This window comes from Arachis hypogaea, chromosome 11 (genome assembly GCF_003086295.3).
Source record: "Arachis hypogaea cultivar Tifrunner chromosome 11, arahy.Tifrunner.gnm2.J5K5, whole genome shotgun sequence".
Classification (NCBI taxonomy): Eukaryota; Viridiplantae; Streptophyta; class Magnoliopsida; order Fabales; family Fabaceae; genus Arachis; species Arachis hypogaea.
Window position 1 is genome coordinate 8,439,886 of NC_092046.1, and position 24,683 is coordinate 8,464,568.

Consider the following 24,683-nt stretch of genomic DNA (forward strand, 5'->3'; position numbering starts at 1 on the left):
ATGCTGCCAAAATTTTTATAAAAATTGGAGATTTAGTTTGAAGTATTATTTAGACAAATATGGATAAAAGAATTATATTATTTGACTTCGATTTATAAAGAAAAGAAATGCATTATGTTTTGGAACTTGATCTATTAAAAAAAGTATTATGTTGGAGTTTCAATTTATCAAGAAAAGTATTATGTTTTGAGTTTTATTTAGTTAAGAAGAGAATCATGCTTTGAGTGTGAATTATTGATGAACGGAATGAGAGGTGTGATAATGATAATTGTTGAATGAACTGAATGATGATGAGAATGAATTTGATATGGAATTGTTTTGTGGAGACTGTGGTTTTTTACCACCCATCAGATTTTAAAGAAAATTATTTTGTGGGGATCGTGGTTATTTATCACCCACCAGATTTGATAAGAAATTATTTTGTGAGGATCGTGGACGCGGTCGCAGGCGAGGCAGAGGTAGAATAGGTACTGCAGACCCTGAAACAATGGGAAACGACCCTGTGAACTTTATGGCTGTCCTGGAAAATATGGTTGCGGCTATGCAGGCAACAGCCGAAGCGCTAGGGAATCAAGCTGGAAATGGGAATGGCGCTAATGGGGATAACGGACCAATCTTCGGAGGAACCACGAACCCCACTGAGGCGGACAACTGGTTTCAAGCAATCGAGCGGGCTTTACAAGCATAGCAAGTCCCTGAAGATCAACGTGTTGAGTTTGTAACTTATCAGTTAGCGGGTGAAGCCCAATATTGGTGGCAAGGGACGCGACGCCTTTTGCAGTAGGGTGATGCTGCTATATCCTGAGATGCATTCCGAACTGAATTTTATAAGAAATATTTCCCCAACTCGGTCAAAACAGCTATGGAGCTTGAACTTCTGCAATTGAAACAAGGTCAGATGTCGATCGTTGAATACACGAACAAGTTTGAGGAATTGTGCCGATTTTTTAGGATTTGTCAGGGAGCTCCAGGAGACTTTGAGGAGTAAAAGTGCATCAAATACGAAGGAGGACTTTGAATTGATATGTTGAGTTCTGTGGGCTCGATGGAAATCAGAGTTTTCTCAGACTTGGTAAACAAGAGCAGGGTCGTGGAAGAATATTTAAAGAAGGCTGTTGTGGCAGGGGTGAAAGCTGGGAGTTCCGTCGAAGGGACCACATAACCAGAATTTCACACCGAGGGGCCAAAAGTTCAAAAGGAGTGACAGTCACCAGGGGAATGATAAAAGGAAGCAAGTGGTGCCCTACCCGGAGGATGGAAGGTGCCAAAGGTGCAAAAGTTTTCATGGGAATAGGCTGTGACGAAAGTGTTTAGGTATGTGTTATTAGTGCGGGGTGCCGGGTCATATCTCTAGAAATTGCTCCCGGAGAAAGGCTCAGAACGCCGATCAATCGTGACCACAAGGTGGAGGTAATCCTGAAAAATGTTAATAGAATTCTAATTGCATTATATGATATTGGAAGTGTCGCATTTAGACATAGTGTATGACGGAGGTGAGGATTTAGAGCTGAAAGTGTTAAGACTTAGTTGTGACTCTAGTGTGCATATACCAACTTCTCAACTTTTAATACTTAGACTCGAGGTTTCTTCTTGCTTGCCGCTGATAGGATTGGACTGGTTATCAATGCAACACATGTTGCTGGATTACTTTGAATATACAAATCGATTTATGTCCGAAGGGTCTAAAAAAGATGATGGTCGCAAGGGGTAGTGTTTGAATTCTATGATAGTGAGCTATAATGGAGAGAGATTGATTGTGCAATAGGATTAGTATTCATGGACCTTCGTGACCCGATCGATTCTTTTTCCCTTATAACTTGCTCGAGGTTTTGTCTCGAATTCTTTGTTTGCAAAAGATTTAATTGTCTCCCCAATTTTATTTCTTACTCTCACGTAATCGTGCATGAACTTTGTACCTTCCAAGGTGAGCCTAATTTTGTTTTGGTACAACCATGCGATTCTTGAAGTTGCAGTTGAATTGCTTTTCTCCGTGAACTTGTGTTTCTTCAAAATCGACGGAGACTTACTTAATTCAATATGCCTTGCTTCTTTCTAATCAGAGTGTTCAATTTGGCTTCCTTCTTTGAGAAACATCTTAATTCTTATCCTGTGCATTTCGTAAAAATTTTCTACAACTTTGTTTAATCAGAACACAAGCCATCCTTATGATTTCTTGCGAACACCGTTTGGGTTGTTCGCTCGTCTTTTGAGCTTAGAATCTTTTCGGAAATCAACTCAAGCTTGATTTTATATCGCGCACAATTCTTAGATAAAACCCTCGGAGCTTTAGTTCCTTAGAACATGATTGGTGGACGCAGAAGATGAAGCTTAAGAGTGTGCAGGATCATGGGGAATTTTGAAGTTTAATTTTCGCAGATTGAACCGTAAGGATACACCGTTTGTATGGATGCCTGAATGCGAATGAAGCTTTCGAACCATGAGAGAAAGGAATTAACTACAACGCCAGTACTCGCGATTACCTGAACCTGACGAACCGTTTAAGGCTTACTACGATATATTTCCAAAGGGCTTAGGAGACATGCAGATGCAATGTTATGATATATTGGTGGATGCCCTGAGCAGGAAGTCTTTGAGTATTATTTGGAGGACAATTAAGGAGAATGAACCATTAAGTAAGTTTTGAATATTAGGTTGGAAGATGAAAAAGTGAATGGAGGTGTCAGACTAGATCAATTGCAAATGTTAGACAATTGTGAGGCTAGGATTCGTAGAGCGCAGTAAGAGGATAAGGAGCTACCAAGAATATCGAAGCTTGTTGGGTAAGGGAATCAAGAAGAGAACAATAGAAAACAAGAATGGAATTTAAATGTATAAAAAAAGACTTAGTGTGCCGAATGTCGAAAGTAGACACGTAAACTATTGTCCAAAGCACACATGAGCGAACCTTTGATTCACCTTAAAGTTACTAAGATATATCACGAAAGATGAAGTAGCGGTGCACATAACTCAACGTTTGACAGGTTATAGGGAAATCTATTTCTTTGAAGCTCAAGCGTCCTAGGTCCTAAATCGAAAGCCAAGACAACGGAGAAAAACTAAGCGAATTCAAGTTGAGCTTCAAAGCCGATAAGAAAGTTATGCGGACCGGGAGAGAATACTAGATAGTTTAAGGAAAGAAGTTACGCATTCTTCGAGGTTGCTTCAATAGGTTGGAATCGAGGGGCAATCAAGACTAAAGGGATGAAACCGAGGTATATCGAGCCGTTTGAAGTATTAAGACGGGTTGGTGGCCGGCGACATATCAAATAGTTTTACTACCGTATCAGTTCAATTAGAAGAAGATTTAACGTTTCAAGTACTTTCGGTTAGAATGAACAAAACCAGTGTTGAGTGACTACGCGGAAGAGTAGTACCATTAGTAAAGGTCTCTTGGAGTCGATCTGGAATTGAGGAACACACTTGAGAGCTTGAAATCCGGAATGAGAAGTGACTATGCATAACTTTTATCAGGTAACTGAACTTGAATTTTAGGGACAAAATTTCCAATTAGGTAGGTAGGATATAAAATTCGCGAAATTAATAAATAATTAGCTAATAAATTAATTATTATTTAAAGAAATTAGAAAATTAAATTTAATAGTTTAGAATGGAGGAAATAATTAAAATACGAATTTTGACACTAATTTTAAAGGTTTTGGCCAACAAACGGACCAACAGGCCAAACCGGTTAGACTGAATCCAAACCAAGCCCAAGGTCCAACCCATTTTCACCTCCCTTAAGAGCTTCTCTCTTCTTCCCATTCTTAAAACATGAAGTACGCGGGTTTTGGAGGAAACGGAAACGATATTCACCGTTAGCTTCCGTCGTTCATAACTTTCAATTCAGAGCTCCGATTAACGAGCCATCAGCGGCCACGTGCTCATCTTGAAATTCTCTACAAAACCCATGAATCAATTTGGTAAGAATCTATCAATTTTTTACTCATCCACTCTTCCCTAATTTCGAAATTTTAGGTTTTGATTTTGAGATATTATGTGGTTTTGATTTTCTAGGGTCGAATTCTCGTGGATAGTATTGGACTTTGTCCATTTAATCCATGGATAAGGTAAGAAGCTATTGAACCCTTGTGAATTATTGAATGAGTGAACCTTATAATGATTATAGTGATATTGTGTGAATTAGATTATGTTCTTGTTGATTTGGAGTTCAATTGGGCGGTCTAAAACGAAATCCGGGTGATTAAACTTGAGGAATTGATGTTTGGAAGCTTGGAGCTTGTGAAAGAAAAAGTTTTTGAGGTGTTCCGAGTTTAGGGAGGAATCGACCAAGGTATGATTTTGGTTTCTCATAGATAATATATAATGTTTTGTGAAAATATAGGCTAGATAACCACAGGATAGGTTGGAAATGTGGAAATATATTAATGCTAGTAACATTGATGGAAATTTGAAATTATATTGGGAATGAGCTGATGAATGATAATTTTGTTGAGTTGGTTGTAGGAATTGTGTTAATTAAAGTTGTTGATGGGAGTTGATGAATGATTATTGATGAATGTGAGTATTTATGATGAAAGATTGAGGATTGGTTGAGTTATGTATATGATGAAAGATTGAGTTATGTGTTTACTGAATAATGAATGAATTGAGAGTTGAAATAATTTTGATATTGGAATTGGTTTGGCTTATTGAAAATAATTTGAAAAGGGTTTGAAAGGTGGTTTTGTTGGGACCCAAGAAGGGTGGCAAAGTCCAAATTTTAAAGGAGATACTGTTGAAATTTTTATAAAAATTGAAGATTTGGTTTGAAGTATTATTTAGACAAATATAGATAAAAAAAATTATATTATTTGACTTCGATTTATAATGAAAAGAAATGCATTATGTTTTGGAACTTGATCTATTAAGAAAAGTATTATGTTGGAGTTTCAGTTTATCAAGAAAAGTATTATGTTTTGAGTTTTATTTAGTTAAGAAGAGAATTATATTTTCAGTGTGAATTATTGATGAACGGAATGGGAGGTGTGATGATGATAATTATTGAATGAATTGAATGATGATGAGAATGAATTTGATATAGAATTGTTTTGTGGGGATTGTGTTTATTTACCGCCTATCAGATTTGATAAGAAATTATTTTGTAGGGATCGTGGTTATTTACCGCCCACGTGTGTGCTATTTTCCAATTGAAAATGTCTGTGGGGATCGAGGTGGTTTACCGCCCGCAGATGGTGAAGATCGTGGTGCTGTATCGCTCACCAGTTTTTAAGAGAATGATATTCGGGTTAGCTACCAAATATGTTGGGTTGGCTTTATAACCGACAGATGAGACTCATCAGTCTTAGGGCAAACATACATCATATGCATATCTGTATTTTATTTGATTGTGCATTAATTGGGCTTGCCTATGTGAATATTATGCTTACCTTCTATATTTGCTATCTACTGTATCTGTATCCTACTTGTGTTTGCTTTGTCTGTATTGCTTGTTGTGCACCGGAGTTTTGGAGGATTGGAGGAAGGCAGAAATTATGGCTTAAGTTAGAAAGGAATTAGAAACAAGAATCTTAGATAACCTACCCTGTTTATGGTTCTCCATTTATAAATTTTAAGATTTAAATCTGAGTGTTGGAGTCCTAGGATCGCCTCTGACTTTTCTGGGACCTTATATATTATGTATGTGGACACCATTACTATGCTGAGAACCTCCGGTTCATATTCCATATCTATGTTGTTGTTTTCAGATGCAGGTCAAGATGTGCCTCAGTGAGCATCTGGAAGTTTCTCTGGCAAGCGAAATTGAGAAATTATATTTTTGGAGTTATCTATTATGTATTTTTTATTCATAGATTCTCCTATGTATATATATAAATAAATGATGTTTAATCCTCTTAGAGGCTTTTTGGAGAACTAGGTGTTTTCTTTATGCATGTTGGGTTATTTTGGGATATATACTTATGCTCATGTATGTATTTATACTCCGGCCAACCTTAGATTCGTAAGTTGCGTCTGGAGCCTGATATTCTGTATTTTGGTACTCGACTCTTTATATATACTCATGTCTTACCCTTATCTTTTTTCCGGTTTTACGTCTTTGAGTGTAATGCGCTTTTCTTTTCGCAATTTTTTACTTAACCACCATTCAAGACTCCTCGAATATTATATTCCTTCAAGTATATTATGTATGTATATTTTATTTTAGATGTCGTAATACCTCACCACTTCTGTTTTACGACTTATTCATAAAGCTCTGTGTGGTAAGGTGTTACAATCCCCACCATCATCCCCAACATCACCACCTTATACTCGCCTCTCATAATACGTCGACCTCTACCTCAATGTCAACCCATCTCTCCCTCTCGACTGCTCCCTCTACCTCGTCGACGACCTCGACCCCTCCCCCTCTATGGCATCAATCACATCATCGAGCAACCTCCAATCACAATCACTGGCTCGTGTACCAACATGACATCTCTGCTGCACTCGATGTCCGTCAGGAACATCTGACACCTGGTCCAATGTTCGTGCCAACTTTGTAGAGTGTCCGGAAACCATCGGACCCTGCCTTTGCCATCCTTCGACATCAAAAAATCAATGTTCGAGTGCGGCCTGTGGGCAATGCTGTACTCCACCAAGTTGTGGTAGCACCCTATCCATCTGATGTCACTCATGTACCTCCTAACTGTCTCCTCCTCTACGTCATGAGGAAGGTGACTGAACGTCTCCTGCATCCAAGTGGACTTCACCGTGAACTTGTCGATGCAGTCCCTCGGAGGCAACACACCCAACAACTCCTGGAACCAACTCCATGCAAGATGCTCGCCATCAATGAACCGCTGGAAATTCGTCAGGCATCCGCTGACATAATGTCCGTCGATGGGAAGGCCTAAATGGTACGCAACATCCTGAAGCGTGATCTTGCACTCCCCGAATGACATATGAAAAGTATGAGTCCCGAGCTGTCACCGCTCCACAAATGCACTAACCAGTGGCTCATCCAACCTAAACCAGTGGTCATTGAGTCTCGCAAGGTGAGCTAAGCCGGCCATCTGCAGGTGTGGTATGATCCTGTCATCCAGAAACATACCATGCTACCTTCTCATGCTGGTGATACATCGATGTGGCTGCAGCACGATAAAAAAAAATTTTAGAACCATTACAAGTAACAAACTAATTCACCAAAAGACCATTAAATAATGCAGACCCTTTAACAAAATCATATTCGAGTTATACCAAAAATCACCTAAAACAGATAACTCTACTATGAATAAACTTTAATGTAAATTATGTTGCATCCTAGGACATAGTCTACCTAACATTCAATAAGTTAATTAAATTGCATTCAACAAAATTCGATTACACTAAAGTATAGAGTATAAAATTAAACTAAATTAAATTGCATTAATTTAATCATTAACATTTATGGATTAAATTACATTAATTTTAGATAAATTAAACTAAATTAAATTAATAAAAATTTTAAACAACCCAAACTAAATTAATTTTTAATAAATTAAAAATAAACTAAATTACTGGCTTGTTAACCTAATATTTAGGAATTATATTAAATATAAAAATTAAACTAATTTACATCTTTGCCAAACTTCTACTGCATATTTAATTTAACATTAAAATCCTAAATTAGATTTACCTAGACTTCTAAAAAATTTCTAATCTAGTTAATCACTATTTTAATTAAGTATTGTTAATAACTATTCCACCGTATATTTGTACTTTTAAAATTCTAGCAAAACACTAAACCACTACTCTAAATACTATTTGTAGTTTAAAAATTTCAGTAGCGCATATAACAAAATTCTAAGCGACTTAACATCACAGACTATTACTTATTTTTTACAGATATTCAATTTCAAAAAACAAACCTCTTCATGGATGGAACCAGTAATATAGGCGACGCCATCTAACCGATAGATATGGTTCGGGTCGTCTTTCATTTCCACAGTTTCAATCCTACGATTTTTTGGGCGTAAACTTTTTCTGGAATTCATTTTTGGGCGGTGGGGTTTGGTGAAATGTAATTCGAAGCAAGTGGATTCGAATTCTTTATATAGGTATATAAACATTAAATCGAAGCTAGTGAATTCGATTTACTACTAGATTTCGTTCAATGTAAATCAAAATAAGTTCATTTGATTTACTAGTGCTTAATTCGAATTCACTTAATTCGAATTACTAAGTAAAAAACTGTGTGTAATTCGAAACTAATAGTTTCGATTTACTATGGATGGACTTTAAAATTAACTAAATCGAATATAGTTCATTCGATCTATACAAAATCTTAATAGTTCGAATTTAATTGATTCGATTTACTACTATAATGGCTAAGTCAATTTTAATCAATTCGATTTATATAAAAATATCTATGAGAACATACACGTAACGTTTTTTATTTTAGGAGATCTATGTAATTTTATGATTTAAAGAGTTTATTAATTTGCTTTGCCCTTATTTTTAAGTAAATAACTTATTTATCTTATCATCGAACTGATTGAGTGATATTAAAGTTTATGCTTGCAGTATCAATAATTTTATTTGGGTTAACAATTATACTAATCTTGTCATGTCAAAGAATCACCATTATAAGATTCATAAGGCTTATATTATAATAATATTTTAGAATTCAAATAGAAGAATGTAAAATTAGACAAGTATGTAAAAAAGTATATATTTTGGTAACAAATATTATTAGGAAAACCTTTTAACTGTAAATTGGGACAAAATGACACCAATGAAGTATTCATATCCTATCTGATTTGCTCTTAATTTGAAGTCAATGAAACATTTTTATTTAAAATTTGGTGACTTTACACAAAGTAAATATTTTTTAATATAAAATTTTGCTAAATATAATTTTTTTTATTATTTACAAAAATTATAATATTTATTAATTCTTTTTGTTATATTTTTAAATATTTTTGGGACATTTAGGTCGATAACATCTTTTAGAAACTTTTTTGTAAGCGACAAAATCTTTTAAATACCGAATTAGTAGTTAACTTTATCTTTTAATCATTGGAATGCTTTAAAAAAAATTTTAAAAAATCTATAAGTTGAATTTTGTTCCAATTTTTATATGCACATTTTAAATTAATTATCCAAATGTGTACACAAAAATTTAAATCAAATAGACAAATTATGTATTAAATACAAATGTTATTTACCACTTATAAAAATAATATAATATTTTTTATTTTTATCATGTTTTTAAATTATTCGAAAACTTATTTTTTTTATTCTTATCGTTCAAAATTATTTTTGTTAGCTATATGAATTTTTGAATACTATTTTAATAATTTATTTTTAAATCTATATGTCAACAAAAACTTGGCACATGAAAAATTGAAAAAGTTCTATGCCCCAAAACAATGCATCAAAAGGAGCCAAGGGAATAATAAATAAAGTAGAGTAAAGACCTAACTCAGTCATTCTCTATTTTCATAAAGGATAAGACGAGTAAATTCCCAAAATGGTCTCTCAAATTGGGCCCGTGCACCAATGTTGCCCCTCAGTTTCTAAATGCTTTAAATGCACCCTCCAATTTGAGCTCCGTGCGAAATCTTGGTCCTTCCACCCAATTCCGGCATGACTCAGCAGCCGGAGTGCTGAGCTGGCGGTTCCACCTCCACGTAGGCTTCATCACCCTCCATCATCACCATCGTTCCTCCTCTTCTCCCAACAGAGCCACTACCCTTCTCTCTTCTTCCAATCCTCCTTTTCCTTTCTCCCTTCCTCAAGCATTGTAGCCATTTCCTTCTCTTATTTCACCAGCCTTCAGATCACTACCTCAAAACCACTGTCGCAACCCTTTCTCTTTTCTTCTTCCTCTCTTCTTTTCTCTTCTCCTCTGTCCATTGGAGGGGGTGGATGAATCAGAACGGTTGCTTGGAGAATATTTCCATACACTTTCAGCAACAAGCAGAATCCAACAAACTAAATTAACCTATCATAACCACCTAAAATCAATTAAAACAAAAAATCAAACTAAACTAAGCCTAAAACTGGTGAAAATTAAAACTAAATTCTAAATAAACCTAAACTAATAGGGAAAGTTGGGGTGGTCAGATAGGGAAAGAAGGCAAACTGAAACGTGAGGAAGGAGAGGAGGGTTAGTCATCGTGGGTGATGGAAATGACAAGGAGAAGCAGACGAGGGGAGGACACCGGCAGAGTAGTGGTTGCAGCGGCTATTGCGATAGCAGTAGTTCGGTGATGAGGAACAAAGATGAAGGTACCCGACTCTTTAGCTGAGAAGAGGAAATGGGGGAGGAAGATGTGGCGACGCTAGGTAAAGGCCGGAGGTGATGGTGGTGGCGATGGAGATGCTGGAAGCTGCGATAGGGCTAGGGTTCGGTGCGTGGAAGAGGGTGATGAAGATGGCTGATTGGCGGCGACAGTAAGCTTGGGCCCGATGGAGGTGGTTCGCCAAGAAGAAAGTTCGATGTCTCTGGACCTGACGGGGAAGGAGAGGGTAGAGGGAGGAGGTTGGATGCGGTGGTCACAGATGGTGGAGGCTATGGTGGCTCGCGGTGGTGGTTCAGCTTTAGGCCAATGGAAAAAGGAGAAGAGAAAAGAAGAGAGGAAGAAGAAAAGAGAAAGGGTTACGGTGGTGGTTCTGAGGTCTGAAGGCTGGTGAACTGAGAGAAGGAAAGGGCTACAATGCTTGAGGAAGGGAGAAAGGGAAGGAGGATTGGAAGAAGAGAGAAGGGTAGTGGCTTCGTTGGAACCGCCAGCTCAGTGCTCCGGCTACTGAGTCATGCCGGAATTGGGTGAAAAGACTAAGATTTCGCACGAAGCTCAAATTGGAGGGTGCATTTAGAGCATTTAGAAACTGAATGGTAACATTGGTGCACGGTCCCAATCTGGGGGGCCATTTTAAGGATTTACTCAGGATAAGACGTCTTTGTCCAAAAAAAAAAGGAACTTCGCCTCTCAACTTAAATAGTAACAAAAAAAAAAATTTGTGAAAATTTTATTTATAATTTGTAGAATTTTAAACCCCACAAAATTTTTTTCACCAATATAACCAACTTTGATCACTTCTACGACCACCTTTGTCATTCTCATCATTCTCACTTCTACCTCTACTATTTCTATTGTCAAATCATACTTTATTACCATCATTATCTCCTCTACTATCATCATCACCAATATAAATATCATCATTAATATTATCTTATTTCATTTCTTGTTCTTGTTCGATACTATTTTTTTCCTTTAAAAGGTCTCCGTACTAGTACTATAATTACTTTTTTCTTCACTTAACTACCACCAGTGAATGAATTTTTCAAAAATAAACTTATTAATAATTTACAAAAATTTAAAAATAACTTTTGTTACTATTTAACAAATTTTTTCAACAGAAAAATCATATTATCCTAAAATTTAACAAATTTTTTCAACAGAAAATCATATTGTCTTAAAATAAAAAAATTTGAAGGCCAAAAAGTCTTTGTTTTTGACAAGAATTGAATTGAATTTTTACTCAACAAAGTAAGAACGTAAACCATTTAACAAGAACGGTGGTTACGGGAAGTGGAGGTGGTGATATGGATTGAAGCAACACAAATATTTGAGCTGGGTTGAACAGAAACTGAAACTCAATGAAAAGAGAAGTCAGTGGTCTTCGATGGAATTGCTAGGAAAGAGCTGGTATGGTACGGTATGGTGCAAAAGGGGGGGGGTGGTTGGAGTTTTGATGGAGATGAAAATAGAGAATTAGAGGATAACAAAAAATTCTGAACACCTTTTAAAATATAATAGGTATTTATTTTAACTAAAATTACTTCAAAAATAGATGGATCAGCTGAGCAGACGAAAAGAAAGAAAAAACAACAAACAAAAAACAAAACCCCAGACACACTGCTTGTATATTTATTTCTTCATTAAATAATATATCAAGTTAACACAAAAATAATCAATGAATAGAAGAATGAACAAACTACAGACAAGTGCATCTAAATCAAAGTTCAGAGGAGTTAATTGAACTTTCCCTTAAATAAGATGACATAAAGTAAAAGCAGAAGAGTAGCGAGGGGAATAACCCAACAGCAGCAAAAGTTTATCATGCACAGAAAGGTGACAGCTTCACAGGTCTAAGTGTTTATTGAACTACACAGACTGTTGAAGCTAATGTTTGGTCAGTAAATATTCACGGATAGTACTAAAACCCTACAGATTCTGTTGCGTACACAAAGGGTTGCTCACTGGCAGCCACCAAATGTTTCTACTAAATTTTCACAAATACTAGTTTCTCCTCCTTTTGTGATTCCATGGATGCCAAGAATAAGTTACAGCCACTTTTACTTGGCAAAAGGCAAAGTGTACTTATGTAGCGTGATGGGGGTTAAAAGTATACATTGCTAAACCTATCTCCAAGAAGTCAAGGCTAATCCTTACTCAGATTTCAACTTCCTGGCCAGTAGGTTGGGTTTCCCCTTTCTCAGCATCCTCTTCATCTTCTTCGTCTGCTTCATCAGCTAGCTTTGTCAGCTCCTCTTGAATCATGATCTTTATAGATGCCTTTCTCGGTGTGAGATCCAAATCAAAACGTGTGGCTGAAAAATGAACAAGTTTGTCAGAGGCACCTAAAGTTTATTTAGGTTCTTATCTTTTCCTGAATGCAAAGTTCTACCATTTCCTTTCTGTATGTATTTGAACATTATGCAACTTGTAGCACTTTAAAATTAGATGCCAGATTATTCAAGGGGGAACAACCAAAATATCAGTAATTAAGTGAACTCATGAGGCACAAACAAAAGCAGAATTAGTTATTTAAAGGCATAAATTTGCACTAAATGACTGTTGAACCAGTGAAAAGAGAGTTAATATTAAAAGACGTACCTAGTTGCTTCAGAATATCAGTAAATGTGGCCTGCAGAGAGAAACTAATATTTAATATTGGTAAACAAAAATCTTCAGCCAATATTAGATGAATTATTGAGTTTTTCAAGGATAAAATAATGAACAACAAATAATAACAAAACTGGCCACACAACGTCAAAAGCAGTACAAGGTTTAAGGTGAAGGAAATCTACTGCACATTACAGCCTACCAAGAGGAATGAACTGCACACATTCAAGCATCCATATTGCAAATTTAAAAGATCAAGTCAACACTAAATCATCAATACCATCCCAAGGTACCTTACTGAGTCATTCTGTAATCTATTAACTGTAATCTATTAATACCCATACATAAACTGGTGGAAAGATCTGAATTTGGTTCCCAACAACAAAGACAGAAAATGCTAAGCTGTAACCTAGGGTCTTGTATCAAGCTGTCTATGAAAACTTTAACAACAGCCGTAGTTAAGAAACATACATTATTATGAGTAAAATCACCAAAAATGCCCCCAAAAGGATTTAGCTGCTAACAAAAATACCCTTGAAAGATAAAAACAACAAAAACACCTCCAAAAGATTTTAAAACGTAACAAAAATAACCAAAAGAACACCATTTTTTATAAGTTGCAAACATCTAAACAAAATCTGATCTCTGGACCTCTTCTTTCAATTTTTTATTTAAAAAAAGTCTCCTGTTAAAAAAATTAAATAAATAAAGAAAATCCAAAATCCACAAAAAAAAAAAAAATACTTGGTGCAAAATCACCAAACTTCATGGATAAAAATGTCTCCATTTTCTTACTAATCATGCTTACAACAAACCACATCAAAAAAGCCCCTTTTTAAGAATATATACATTCGGTTATTTTTCACGTTTTTAATTTTTTTTAGAAGCACTTTTGATGTTTTGATCTCTCGAGTATTTTTGGTGGTTTACTCTTATTATGAAGTAGAATGATAAAGCTAAAACTTGTTCATCATTGCATTATCTAAAAAAATTATGAAAATTAACCAGCCATAGGATAAGTATATTTTAGTCCTGACAGCATACCGTATTGAAATCAACTTCTTTAAGAATTTCACAAATTGAATTGCGCAGCTGATCATCAGTGGGGATCTTTTTCTGATTCTTCTTGCCCTTTCCTTTGGTAACTTTTTCTGTGATACAACAGAGAGATGTATTAGAAAACCACATAATGGCAGTACATTAAGTGGGGAAAATGCACGTAACCAACTATACTGAGTTGCATTGAGAGTGGAGTTGTTAAAGCTATATGAGGTGAATGAGGGATACAGTTGGAATATCTCAGAAAGTTGGGGCAAAAAACTGGAATTACGTGATATTCAGACCTCTCAAAAGTCTTCGAGCCTTTTACTGTTTTCTTCTATTTCTCAGTAAATAACACAAGTAGGAGAGTTAGATCACTGTGGTTCTGCTCAAATCCAGCATTTAATACTGCTAGATTCAACTTCTCAATAGTTCTTGCAATATGTTCCATAAAGCACAAGGGATGAAAAAGTGTGTACATAATACTCATCCATCAGTTTTATTGATTGAAAACATCTATTGAGGTTAATGTAAAAGGAAAAGTTAACATGCTAACTAATAATCCCTCAATGCTTAAAGTGAAAACTATGATTTTTTCACTAAAACACAATACACATGATATATATTGAGATTAATAATGACAACAGGGAAGCAGTTTTCTCAACCTGTTTTCTCTTTGGAAGCAAACTTGGATGGAGTTGATGTCTTCTGCTTTCCAGCCTTATCATTTTGCTTCTTTCTTGAAAAGACCTTTGGACTTTCTTCGCCCTCATCATCAACCTTGGTAGTGGTGGCTGATGATTTCTTAGGTGTCCTCTTTGGCGTTGACCGAGATTTTTTGGTAACTGTAACACTCTCAGCTTTACTTTTTGTAGCAGATTCTTTCTTTGTGGATGACGCTTTTGAATTTTGTTTCCTTTTTTTATCATCTTCAGATTCACTTGCAGAATCACTTTCATCCTCACTTTCAGATTTCTCTGGCGTTTCATCCTCAGATTTGTCATGAACACCATTTTCATTCTCCTCCTCATTTTCTTTGTCTTTCTCTTCATCCTCAGACTCATTTTCTGTGTCACTCCTTGTTTCCTCTGCTGGTGAAGAATCTTCATTTTTCTTCCGACTCTTAATAATATGCAAAGAATGAACAAAACCAAATATAAGCAGGAGACTGCAATAATTAAATAAATACAAAGACAAATTTACCTTTTCTTAAAATTATAAATTATAGGCAGAAAAGAAGAAAGAGAGAGAATATACTCTCATGCGAAATGTTCATGTGATCTGATCATGTGAATTTTAACTATTGATCCACTCTTGCCATTAATCTTCTCTGGCCCCACCTTCAGAACCAAAGGTCAAAATTCACATAACCTAATGATGTGAATACTTCACATACAAGATCCATTCTTGAAAAGAGAATAGAGATTGAATGACATATAACTAGACTGACATGAAATGTAATACCCTAATAACAGTACAAAGCACAAACAACAATTTGCACTGATGAAGCAAGTAATGGTGTAGAAATACTGGTACCAGACCAGGTCAATATGACACTACAAACCCAACAAAACTCAGACCTTTAAAGTAATATAGCTTTATACGCTCAACACAAAAGTGTGGTATTCACATGTGGAAACGCTATGAGCTGCTCAAACTTCTATCATTTAAATTAATAAATGTTATCAAATAAACAGAACTATAATACAATATAACATGTAATTTAATGGAAGTGACCCCAATTTTCTTCAAACAATTAAAGAGAGGAGTGACAATAATAGTGAACCATGTATATGCTAACTACTCCAATTAAGAGTGCAAAACAAGCAGAAACAATACAAACATACATAGTCTGAGGGCACACAAGACTGATAATCTACCAAAAAAATTAACTTCGGAATGTACTTCATGACTAACAGCATGTTGCCCAAGTCACATTTCATTCCTGTCGTTACAGGGGTGGGAAAGTACCTTAGTAGAACGTCTTGAAGTTGTTATCCCAGACCTTGAAGTACCTCGTTTCACAACACGCTTGCGCTTTCTTCCCTAATAACAGATAAAACACAAATAACATGAACTATCAAACACAATATGTAGGGAAAACCAAAATACCTAACCATCATGAAGGAGAAATTTAAGAAACAAAAAAGGAAAAAAGAAATTGAAGTAAACCTTTTCTTTTTCTGCAAGTAGCACAGTTGTGGTTGCATGAGGAGCAACTAAGAAGTCAATCAACTTGGAAATAATATCTTCCTGCATGTGAATATGTTTAATAGGATGAGATGCAAGAGAGATGTTAATGTTAACGCATCAACCACATGAGATTGAATTTAAGTTCAAATTTTCAAAAAGATGAGAAATCACTCGAAACACAGGTTGTGGCAGGAAAAACATTTTCTACAAGAAGCCAACAAACCTTCCTTGTTGTTGCCTTGGCAATTGCTATGTCAAGCACATCACAGAATTCCAGTAGTTTTTCTTTGTTACACTTGTCAAATTTTTCCTTAACTTTGATCATATGCTTTTCCTGCAGCAACAATATTTGGATTATAGCTTTGGTGAATAAGGACTTCGAGCAAAAAGAAATATAACAGTAAATGAAATGACGACAAGACAAGCAAATCAATAAACCCTGCAACAGTTACATCACCAGTGGCAAGTTACAAGTTTTTTTTTTTTGGTGGGTATTAGGTGTGGTTACCTCATTGTCATGCCACACAAAACCAGAAAACCTTGATATATTACTCTTGATTTGAACTGCCTGCAAAAAAAAAAAAAAAAAAAAAGGCAAAAACAGAACCACAGGGGATCACAACATGAGAGACGCCCACCAATTCCATAATCCTAGACATCCTAACAACGTTTGCCTTTTAACAGTCTCACCCTGTAATATCTTATATCTTAATTTACAGAGATGGCACAATACTGAACACAAGAAATTCAAAAAGTGATGGTGTATAAATCGACTATAACAGAAAAGCAAAGATAGTTGATGAAGCAGAACATACCTTCCCTCTCCTTCCAAAGAGAATTGTATGGAGCAACTTGAAAGTATCATCAGTCTTCCTTCTAGATAATTTAAATGCCACTGAAGCAGAAAATGCAAGAGTCAAAAAGTTATTAGCTGCATTGAAGAAGCAGAAACATCATCCAAAACTTAACACAGGCAAACAAAGGCAAAATTATCAAATAAATATATTAGGTTAACCTTAGATATGGAAAACGGTACTCTTCTCTTACTCCCAACTATGGCCATTTACACTTCACCCATTATCTCAAGTGCTTAAGTTTTGATAGACCAAGTTTACAAGTGATATATTGTCTCATTAAATAACATGGAACAACTATAATTATCTTAAACTCATGCCATAAAACTTTTTAAACTGGAAGAAAGAAGCTAGAATATTTTCAACTTTATGCAGCTATTATCATCATTTAAGGTACTGTGTGTGGGAAACGGAAGATGCAGTTGTAAAAAAATTCTTTTACCAGAAAAGGAAGTGAACATAAACCTTTTTATAAAAAATGTTTAGAATTGAAAAGAATTCATGTAGCTAGTTAATAAGACAAAACCCAGTGCATGCTAATGGACTTGTCAAGTCATCACTAAAATGACTACTTTTAAGTCTGAATAATTATCTTGTGCATGTCTGCAGGATTCAAGATGCAAACTCCTCAACATCGGGGAAAATGCATTTAAGCATTTAGCCTTGTCATACATTATCATTGAAGGTTCACAAAACAGTTATATAATCATAATGAGAGCACCATACCATTGGGTATACCTTTTAAAGGTGTGCCACGACCCTGCAATTCGAAAATGAGAGAGTAAGCAGATTGGGTTAAAACAAAAATATACAATTACAACAAACAAAGCTTTTCCTTTTCTCACCATGTGGAGCCATCTAATGGGATCAAGTAACACCTTAATACAAGACACAATTGTGGCAACATCTTTTAAATATTGAATTGAAAATGATCACCTTTTCGATGTGGAATTCTTTGTTTGCATCTTTCTCTATTGATGCTACCAACCTCTCAACAGATTTCCTCTCTCGAACAGGACGATCAACAGTTGGAGTCCTTGGCTCTATCTTCGTCAATTCCTTCTTTTTCTCTTTCACTTTCTCCCCATTGACCTTCCCTCTCGAACGCTTTTTCGATCCTTTATTATCCTTGTTATCTTCAGCTTTGTCTTCTTCTTTTGACTTTCCAGCATTATCCACATCCTCATCCTCCTCTTCCTTGTTGCCGTCCAGCTCTGCTTCGATTTTCTCCTTGTCTTTCTTTTCCCCACTCTCCTGCATGTCTTTAGTGTTACCATCTACTTCCATTGCATCCACTTCTGGTTTTTCAGCTTCAACCTTTTCCTTTTCTTCTTTACTTTCCTTGACCTCATCTGCATCTGTTTTCTCATTCTCAGGTTTAAGTCCATCATCATCTTTCTTAACCTCTGATACTTCTTTCACACCATCAATTTCCTTATCCTCCTTTCCTTCTTCCACACTAACAACTTCCTTATTTTCCTTTACTTCTTCGACACTGTTAACTTCCTTATCCTCTTTGACTTCTGCACCATCATCTTTCTTGTCCTCGTTTTCTTCTTCCACATCATCATCTTTCTTGTCCTTTTTTACTTCTTTCACATCTTCAACTTTCTTGTCATCCTTTGCTTCTTCAATTTTCTTGTCATCTTTTGCTTCTTCTGCACTACCAACTTTTTTATCTCCTTCAATCTCTTCCACACCATCAGCTCTCTTCTCTTCATTAGCTCCATTTATTTCAGCCCCTTTCAACTTTTTTACTCCATTATTCTCCAAGACATTTCCTCCATCAGTTCCCAAGTCCTTATTTTCTGCCCCTTCATTTAAAGTTTTCTCCAACAAACTCTTGCCATTTGAATCTGCTTTGGAAACTTCAGTCACAGGTTCTTCCTCACCCATACTGATCTTATTTACAGATTACAGGAATGCTACAAAACTACTCCTTTATAAATACACTTTTGACTGCACTTTGTTAAAATGGACAACAACCTGGGAAAAGAAAATCATTACTCTAAATATGTCAAACAACAAAATCAAATAAAAGACATAAAAGGAAAAAGATAAGAAATGCTGAATGACATGGACCATTGAATGATAGTATATGTTCATACAAATTGTTTTAAAGATTTTAGTGGAAAACGGTTGTCTTGTTGACATGATATTCGTAAATTTTGAATGCTAATATCCTTGTTGAGATCAATTGAAAAGGCATTACAAGCAACAGATTAAAATTTAACCAAAGTTGAACTGAACAAAATATTTCTGTTGTTGCACCCCACCAACCAGAACAAAAAAGAGATTTCATGCAGTAAACGACAATTTTTTTTGTTTAAACTATAATATTTACACATAAAAATTATTTAAATTTTGGATTCATCTGAGTTTGTGGTTCGAGCATTTAATAGAAATGCACCCCCAAAAAAAATTTAAAAATTCATGCCAATCAATACTTCAATAGCTATGAATGAACGGAATTTGACCCACATGCAAACCAACAAATGAATGGAATTTGACCCACATGCAAAGCGAGAAAAAGGGGTGAACATGATAAACAGTACTATCCACCTGAGGAAGAGAAATAATTAAACTATCACCAATTAAGAAGCAATAATTAAAAATTCAAATTTGGAAATTCAATTTTGCATTAACTCCTAACAAACTCAACAAGAACCAAATCGTCCAACACGAAACAATATTCTCAACAGCACAGCACACTCACAGTCAGAAACTTAAAAAGTCAAAACACCATAATCTTCTTAATTACACCATAGAGGTAACCTATTCTCTCTAATCCAACTCAAAGAATCAAATCAGATCAAATCAAGCAAGTCCCAGTCTTCTAACCCAATTAACCAATTCAAAGCCCTATATTCCACACCTCAGATTCCACCCCACCCAAAAGAACAAATAAAAAAAACCTACACAACAATTGAAGCTAGAAAATTATAAAGACGCAAGCAAACTTTGCAAATCAAAGAGCTAAAACGGTGCGTTAGAAGGGAAATTGGATGCGCAGGAACTTACAGATTCAGAGCTTCGAAGAGAACAGAATTGAGCTTATGTTGTTCCTCCCTCTCTCTCGCTCTCTGTGCCACTGTCAGTAAGTGAAGGTGGATAGTTGTTTCCGACAATATATAGTTCGGACTTCAAATGCGGATTTAAACAGCAGTTAACTCCCACGTAGGAATATTGGCATCGCTCAAATTCGGATCCGACGGCTAAGATAGGGTGTTCGTGACGTACGTGCAAGATCAACGATCGTGACTTGGGAATTCCTTGTGTTTTTAGAATCATCAAAAGTGGTAGAATAGATGGATAAGTTAAAATGGAACAAAAAAAGTGAGTATTTAATTATTTTTAAATTAAAATAAGAGTATATACCCATTTTGGTCCTCAAAGAATTTTAAACTGGACACTTTAGTCTCCAACTAAAATTAATTAGTCAATTGGTCTCTAACAATTAACTCCGTCAGTCATTTAGGTCCTTAGCTCCGTCAACTCTAACGGAAGACAAAATGGTCCCTGAAAACTCTAAAATGGGACAAAATGATCCCTGACAACTCTAACAAGGGACAAAATAATCACTGACCCCTTTATTCGAAAACGACACTGTTCTTTTCCAATTTTCATCATATCTCGCATAATCCTAACATTCATACTCTCCTTCTTCACCTTCACAGTCTTCTTTTCCATCTTTTCCTTCCTCCTCTTTAGCTCAAAGATTAAGCCATGGTGTAATTGTCACACGTGTCGCACCTACCTCAATATGTCATAGACCACATACTTCCTAAATCTTTGTGACTAGTACATCCACCTCCTCTGTACTTCATCCACCAAAAGCATCCACTTCCATGTCTTTGATAACATCACCTCCAACACCGACAACGCCCACAACATCTTCAAGACCAAGTTCCACAACTATTCCAAGGGCACACCTTTCTCCACTCTCCGGCAAGCAACATAGATTGTTGGACATTAGGATATCATGAGAAGATTCTCCTTCGACATCATATGCAAATTCTCATTTGAAATAGACACCGAGTGATTCATTCCTTCTCTTTCGGAGTCTTAACAAATGACTTGCTGTCTGGATTCATGGGATCCATCGAAGACGACATCTAGTTGAGAGACATAGGCATTAGTTTCCTGAGTATAAATTGGTTGAGAACAAGTTGAGGATTTTTTTTCTTTTTTTTAGATAATTACATCTCCACCCAATTCCAAACAAAGTGGGCGTAGTTCCAAAAAAATAGTAACAAAAACAGAGCAATAACTACAAAGAAAACATAAAAACTAGCATAAAAAGCAAACAGTGAGCAAAAGAATATAATGATTTTAGCTCCTCCAAAGACACTTCAAGATGAACCCGATCTTATACAACATCAAATCATGATCATTCTCCTTTCAATTTTTACTCTGCAGAATTATTGGCCTTTTTCATAGATCAGTAAATCATGCATCAAAAATCAACTTCATTTGTCTTCTTATTTTCCTTAGACTTGATATTTATACTCATAAGTACATCAATTACTCCTGTATTGTCGATCTTGACACCATCGATTTGTGCATTCTACAACTTCCTCCTTTAACTTCTCTAATACCAACACTCCATTATTAAAGACAATGTTATTTCTATATCTCCATGTGCACCATATTACAAAAAAAAAATAACACCATCCACACTTTCTTCATATCTTTTTTTATCTTTCTATCCATCCACACCTCAAAGCATTCTTTGGTGGTTCCTGACCAAACCCAAATCACACTCCAATCTACTAAGATTGATCCCCACAACTTCCATATACGATCACATGAAAAAGCAAGTGATGTACCGTCTCCAATCTATCCTTATATAAGACACAAAAGAATTCCGCTTCTGGTACAATCTTAAACTTACATAATCTATCTCTAGTATTCAATCTTTCTAAAATTACAAATCACATCAGCAACTCAACCCGTGGAGGATTTTTTTTTCTTGTGAACATTAAATTTATAGAGTGTGCATTATATAGTTTGATGTTACAGTGTTAGACTGTTAGTGTTATGCGAGATATGATGGAAATTGGGAGAGAACAGTGTCGTTTCTGAACCGAGGAGATCAGGGACCATTTTGTCCCCTGTTAGAGTTGTTAGGGACTATTTTGTCCTCCGTTAGAATTAACGGAATAAAGGACCTAAATGACTGACGGAGTTAATTGTTAGGGACCAATCGACTAATTAATTTTAGTTGGGGACTAAAGCGTCCAGTTTAAAATTCTTTGAGGACCAAAATGGGTATATACTCTTAAAATAATAAAACTAATATGATTGAATTTACAAATTTAACCATGATTTTTTTTTACGTTATTATATATCATTTGTATAAAAATATATAATAATTTTTAATTGTAAGTACATATTGGGAAAAAAATCGCACAAGGGAGACGATGGCTTCACACTAAGTTCTTTTTAGTATTACTAGAAAATCATTAAGAATGACCTAGTTGAGATAATGTGAAATTTCTATTTAGAAGACAAAATACTTCGAAACAGACTCAAATTTGTTTGATTAGTAAGGTGCTAAATGTAGAGTTAATACTCAAATTAATCTCTGAAATTTGACCACCAACTCAATTTAGCCTCAAGATTTCAATCGACTCTAATTGTATCCTAAAATTTTGCCTCGAGCCTCAATTTGGCCCTTCCGGCGTTTTCTGTCATCGAGAGCTGACTTGGCAATTTTGGGAGACACCTGGCACCCTAACAGTTAGATGACGTGGCAAAATGTTTGAAGGATTCAATTTTAACCCCTAAAAATTTCAAATAAAACCTAGAAGTTCCAATTTCCCCAAATCGAAGAGTGTCTCCAAGAGGTGAGAAGAATGTTGCGAAGCAGCAGCCAAAGCTCAGGTAGCTCTGGTAGAGCTCGTTCGCATGGTGGCTGGATGAAGAACACACACGGTGACAGAGGTGGGAAGGTTCCGCATTGGTGCGGTTGTGGGTTGCGTCTTATTCTTCGGTGGTCTGGGATGGATTCCAATCCAGAAAGACCATTCTATGGATGCTCTAACTATAATGTGAGTTGGTTGAATTATTGCAAGTTGATTGTGTGTCTTATTTCTCAAATGCTTGTTGATTTTGTAGCTGTTCTTCCTCTCAATTTTTTTTTTGGATTTTTTGTGTTGTAGACTACCGATAAGAGATGGTATGGCTTTTTTAAATGGGCAGATATTGAAGAAGAAGAAGCCACAGTTGGCAGAAATGAAAGTTCAGTTAGTGAAGACCATTGAAAAATATCTCTGGGATGGAAAATTAGTACAGTTGAAGCTGAAATTAGAATATTAAAAATGTGGAATATTATGTTGTTTGTGTTTGTTATTATTTTTGGAATTGTGATTGTAGCTTGTGGATTAGGTGGGATGAAATATATTTAACTGTATATCAGTTATGTGAATGAAGCATTGTTATGTATTTAATGAGAAAATAGAAATGGAATTTTATGTTCTCTTTGCTAATGATATATCCTGTAAAAATTCTTTAAAACTGAGATTATATATGAAGCTGCTATGAGTCTGTATATGAAGACAAGATCAGGAGCTGGCTCTAATAACTATATATGTAGTATGCACTTCCATTAGTGAATAAATTTAAGTGTATAGTTCATTTGTGATAAAGATATAAATAGATGAGATGTTATGACAAAAGAAAATCTAATAGAACCTTGTGTGGTTCTTGCACTTGACAGAAGACCCAGAAATAAGTAATTTATTAAGTAATTCATCGTCATTAATCATTGTCAATATCACAGCATTAGCAATAGCAGTATCTGTATCATACCTTAGATACCCTAGATAACATAGTTTCAAATATCCTAAACCAAAACAGATTACTCTACATAACATAGTAACAAAATATCAAAAGAGCATAGTTTGATCAAATGCTCTCTACAAAATATGTTCTACACAACTTCCAGTCAACATTGCAAAGCGTTTTCTATTTTGTTGTTGGTGGTTTGAAGCCTGGGGTGGGGACGAATGTCATAAACTCTGCCAAGCGTGCAGCTGTCCCAGAACTTGCTCCTTGCATTGGGTCCACATTGAAAGTTGTTTTCCTCTTAGATTGCAACTTGTGAGGCCTTGTCACCTATTGTGGAGGTGGAGTTGGGTCTGATGGAGGGACCTAGTAAAATTGTGAACAGAAATAGTGACCAATACAACCCAATAAAAACCAATCAATATGTTATCAAATAGTATCAATCAGTTAGATCTACCCAACATTTACTCGTGTATTATAAACCAATATAAACCAGTTAACAGTTAATCAAATATTAGAAACCAAACACTACATGTTCCTGATTTTCCGGCTGTGAGTAAGTGGGTTGGGTGAGTACAATCTCTGAAGCATTTGCATCAGCAACAGCTTGACCTAGTGCTAATGGAGCATTTTCATTAATCTCAGCAGCTTGGGTGTTAGTAGTAGCAGCGTTTGCTGGATCTGTACCCTCTCCAGAGTTAGAACCTTTTTCTTTTGCAACAACAGCCGCTGCTGCATTAACAAGGGCACTAGCAAGGTCATCAGCTTTCCTATGAGCGCAACTCCTCTTTGTTTGCCCTCTCGTACCACAGTAAGTACATGTGAATTCTTTGTATTTCCTCTTCAACTTGGTTTCAGTTTTTGACTTCTTAACACTAGATGATTCTTCATCAGCATCCTTCTGTCTTTTTTGGGTTATTGGCCCTGGCTTTCGCTTCATTTTAGGTGCATAAGGCCTATTTTGTTCACTTCTCTC

At 35.6% G+C, this 24,683-nt stretch overlaps 1 protein-coding gene across 2 annotated transcripts; it reads right to left on the bottom strand.

The window, feature by feature from the left end:
* Window positions 1–11,936: 11,936 nt before the first annotated feature.
* LOC112720138 (DEK domain-containing chromatin-associated protein 4) lies at window positions 11,937–20,172 on the bottom strand. 2 transcript variants are annotated; one of them, XM_025770966.3, is made up of 12 exons: window positions 19,940–20,172; window positions 17,855–18,904; window positions 17,657–17,678; window positions 16,880–16,959; window positions 16,573–16,632; window positions 16,288–16,398; window positions 16,044–16,124; window positions 15,843–15,917; window positions 14,537–14,993; window positions 13,875–13,981; window positions 12,822–12,852; window positions 11,937–12,535 (listed from the first exon to the last, which is right to left on the bottom strand). In XM_025770966.3, the coding sequence occupies exons 2-12, from the start codon at window positions 18,812–18,814 to the stop codon at window positions 12,378–12,380; spliced, it is 2,142 nt and encodes a 713-aa protein (XP_025626751.1). In that variant the 5' UTR covers window positions 18,815–18,904; window positions 19,940–20,172; the 3' UTR covers window positions 11,937–12,377. The 2 variants fall into 2 exon arrangements, with proteins under 2 accessions (XP_025626751.1, XP_025626750.1); XM_025770965.3 differs by having other exon boundaries at window positions 17,645–17,678.
* Window positions 20,173–24,683: the final 4,511 nt, after the last annotated feature.

Excerpts from the sequence above, each read along its gene's own strand:
- LOC112720138 (XM_025770965.3), bottom strand. The coding sequence starts at position 18,814 with ATGGGTGAGGAAGAACCTGTGACTGAAGTTTCCAAAGCAGATTCAAAT. Across the intron at positions 16,399-16,572 it reads TTGTGTGGCATGACAATGAG|GAAAAGCATATGATCAAAGT; the intron begins GTAACCACACCT and ends TTGTTGCTGCAG. Across the intron at positions 12,536-12,821 it reads TGATATTCTGAAGCAACTAG|CCACACGTTTTGATTTGGAT; the intron begins GTACGTCTTTTA and ends TTCATTTTTCAG.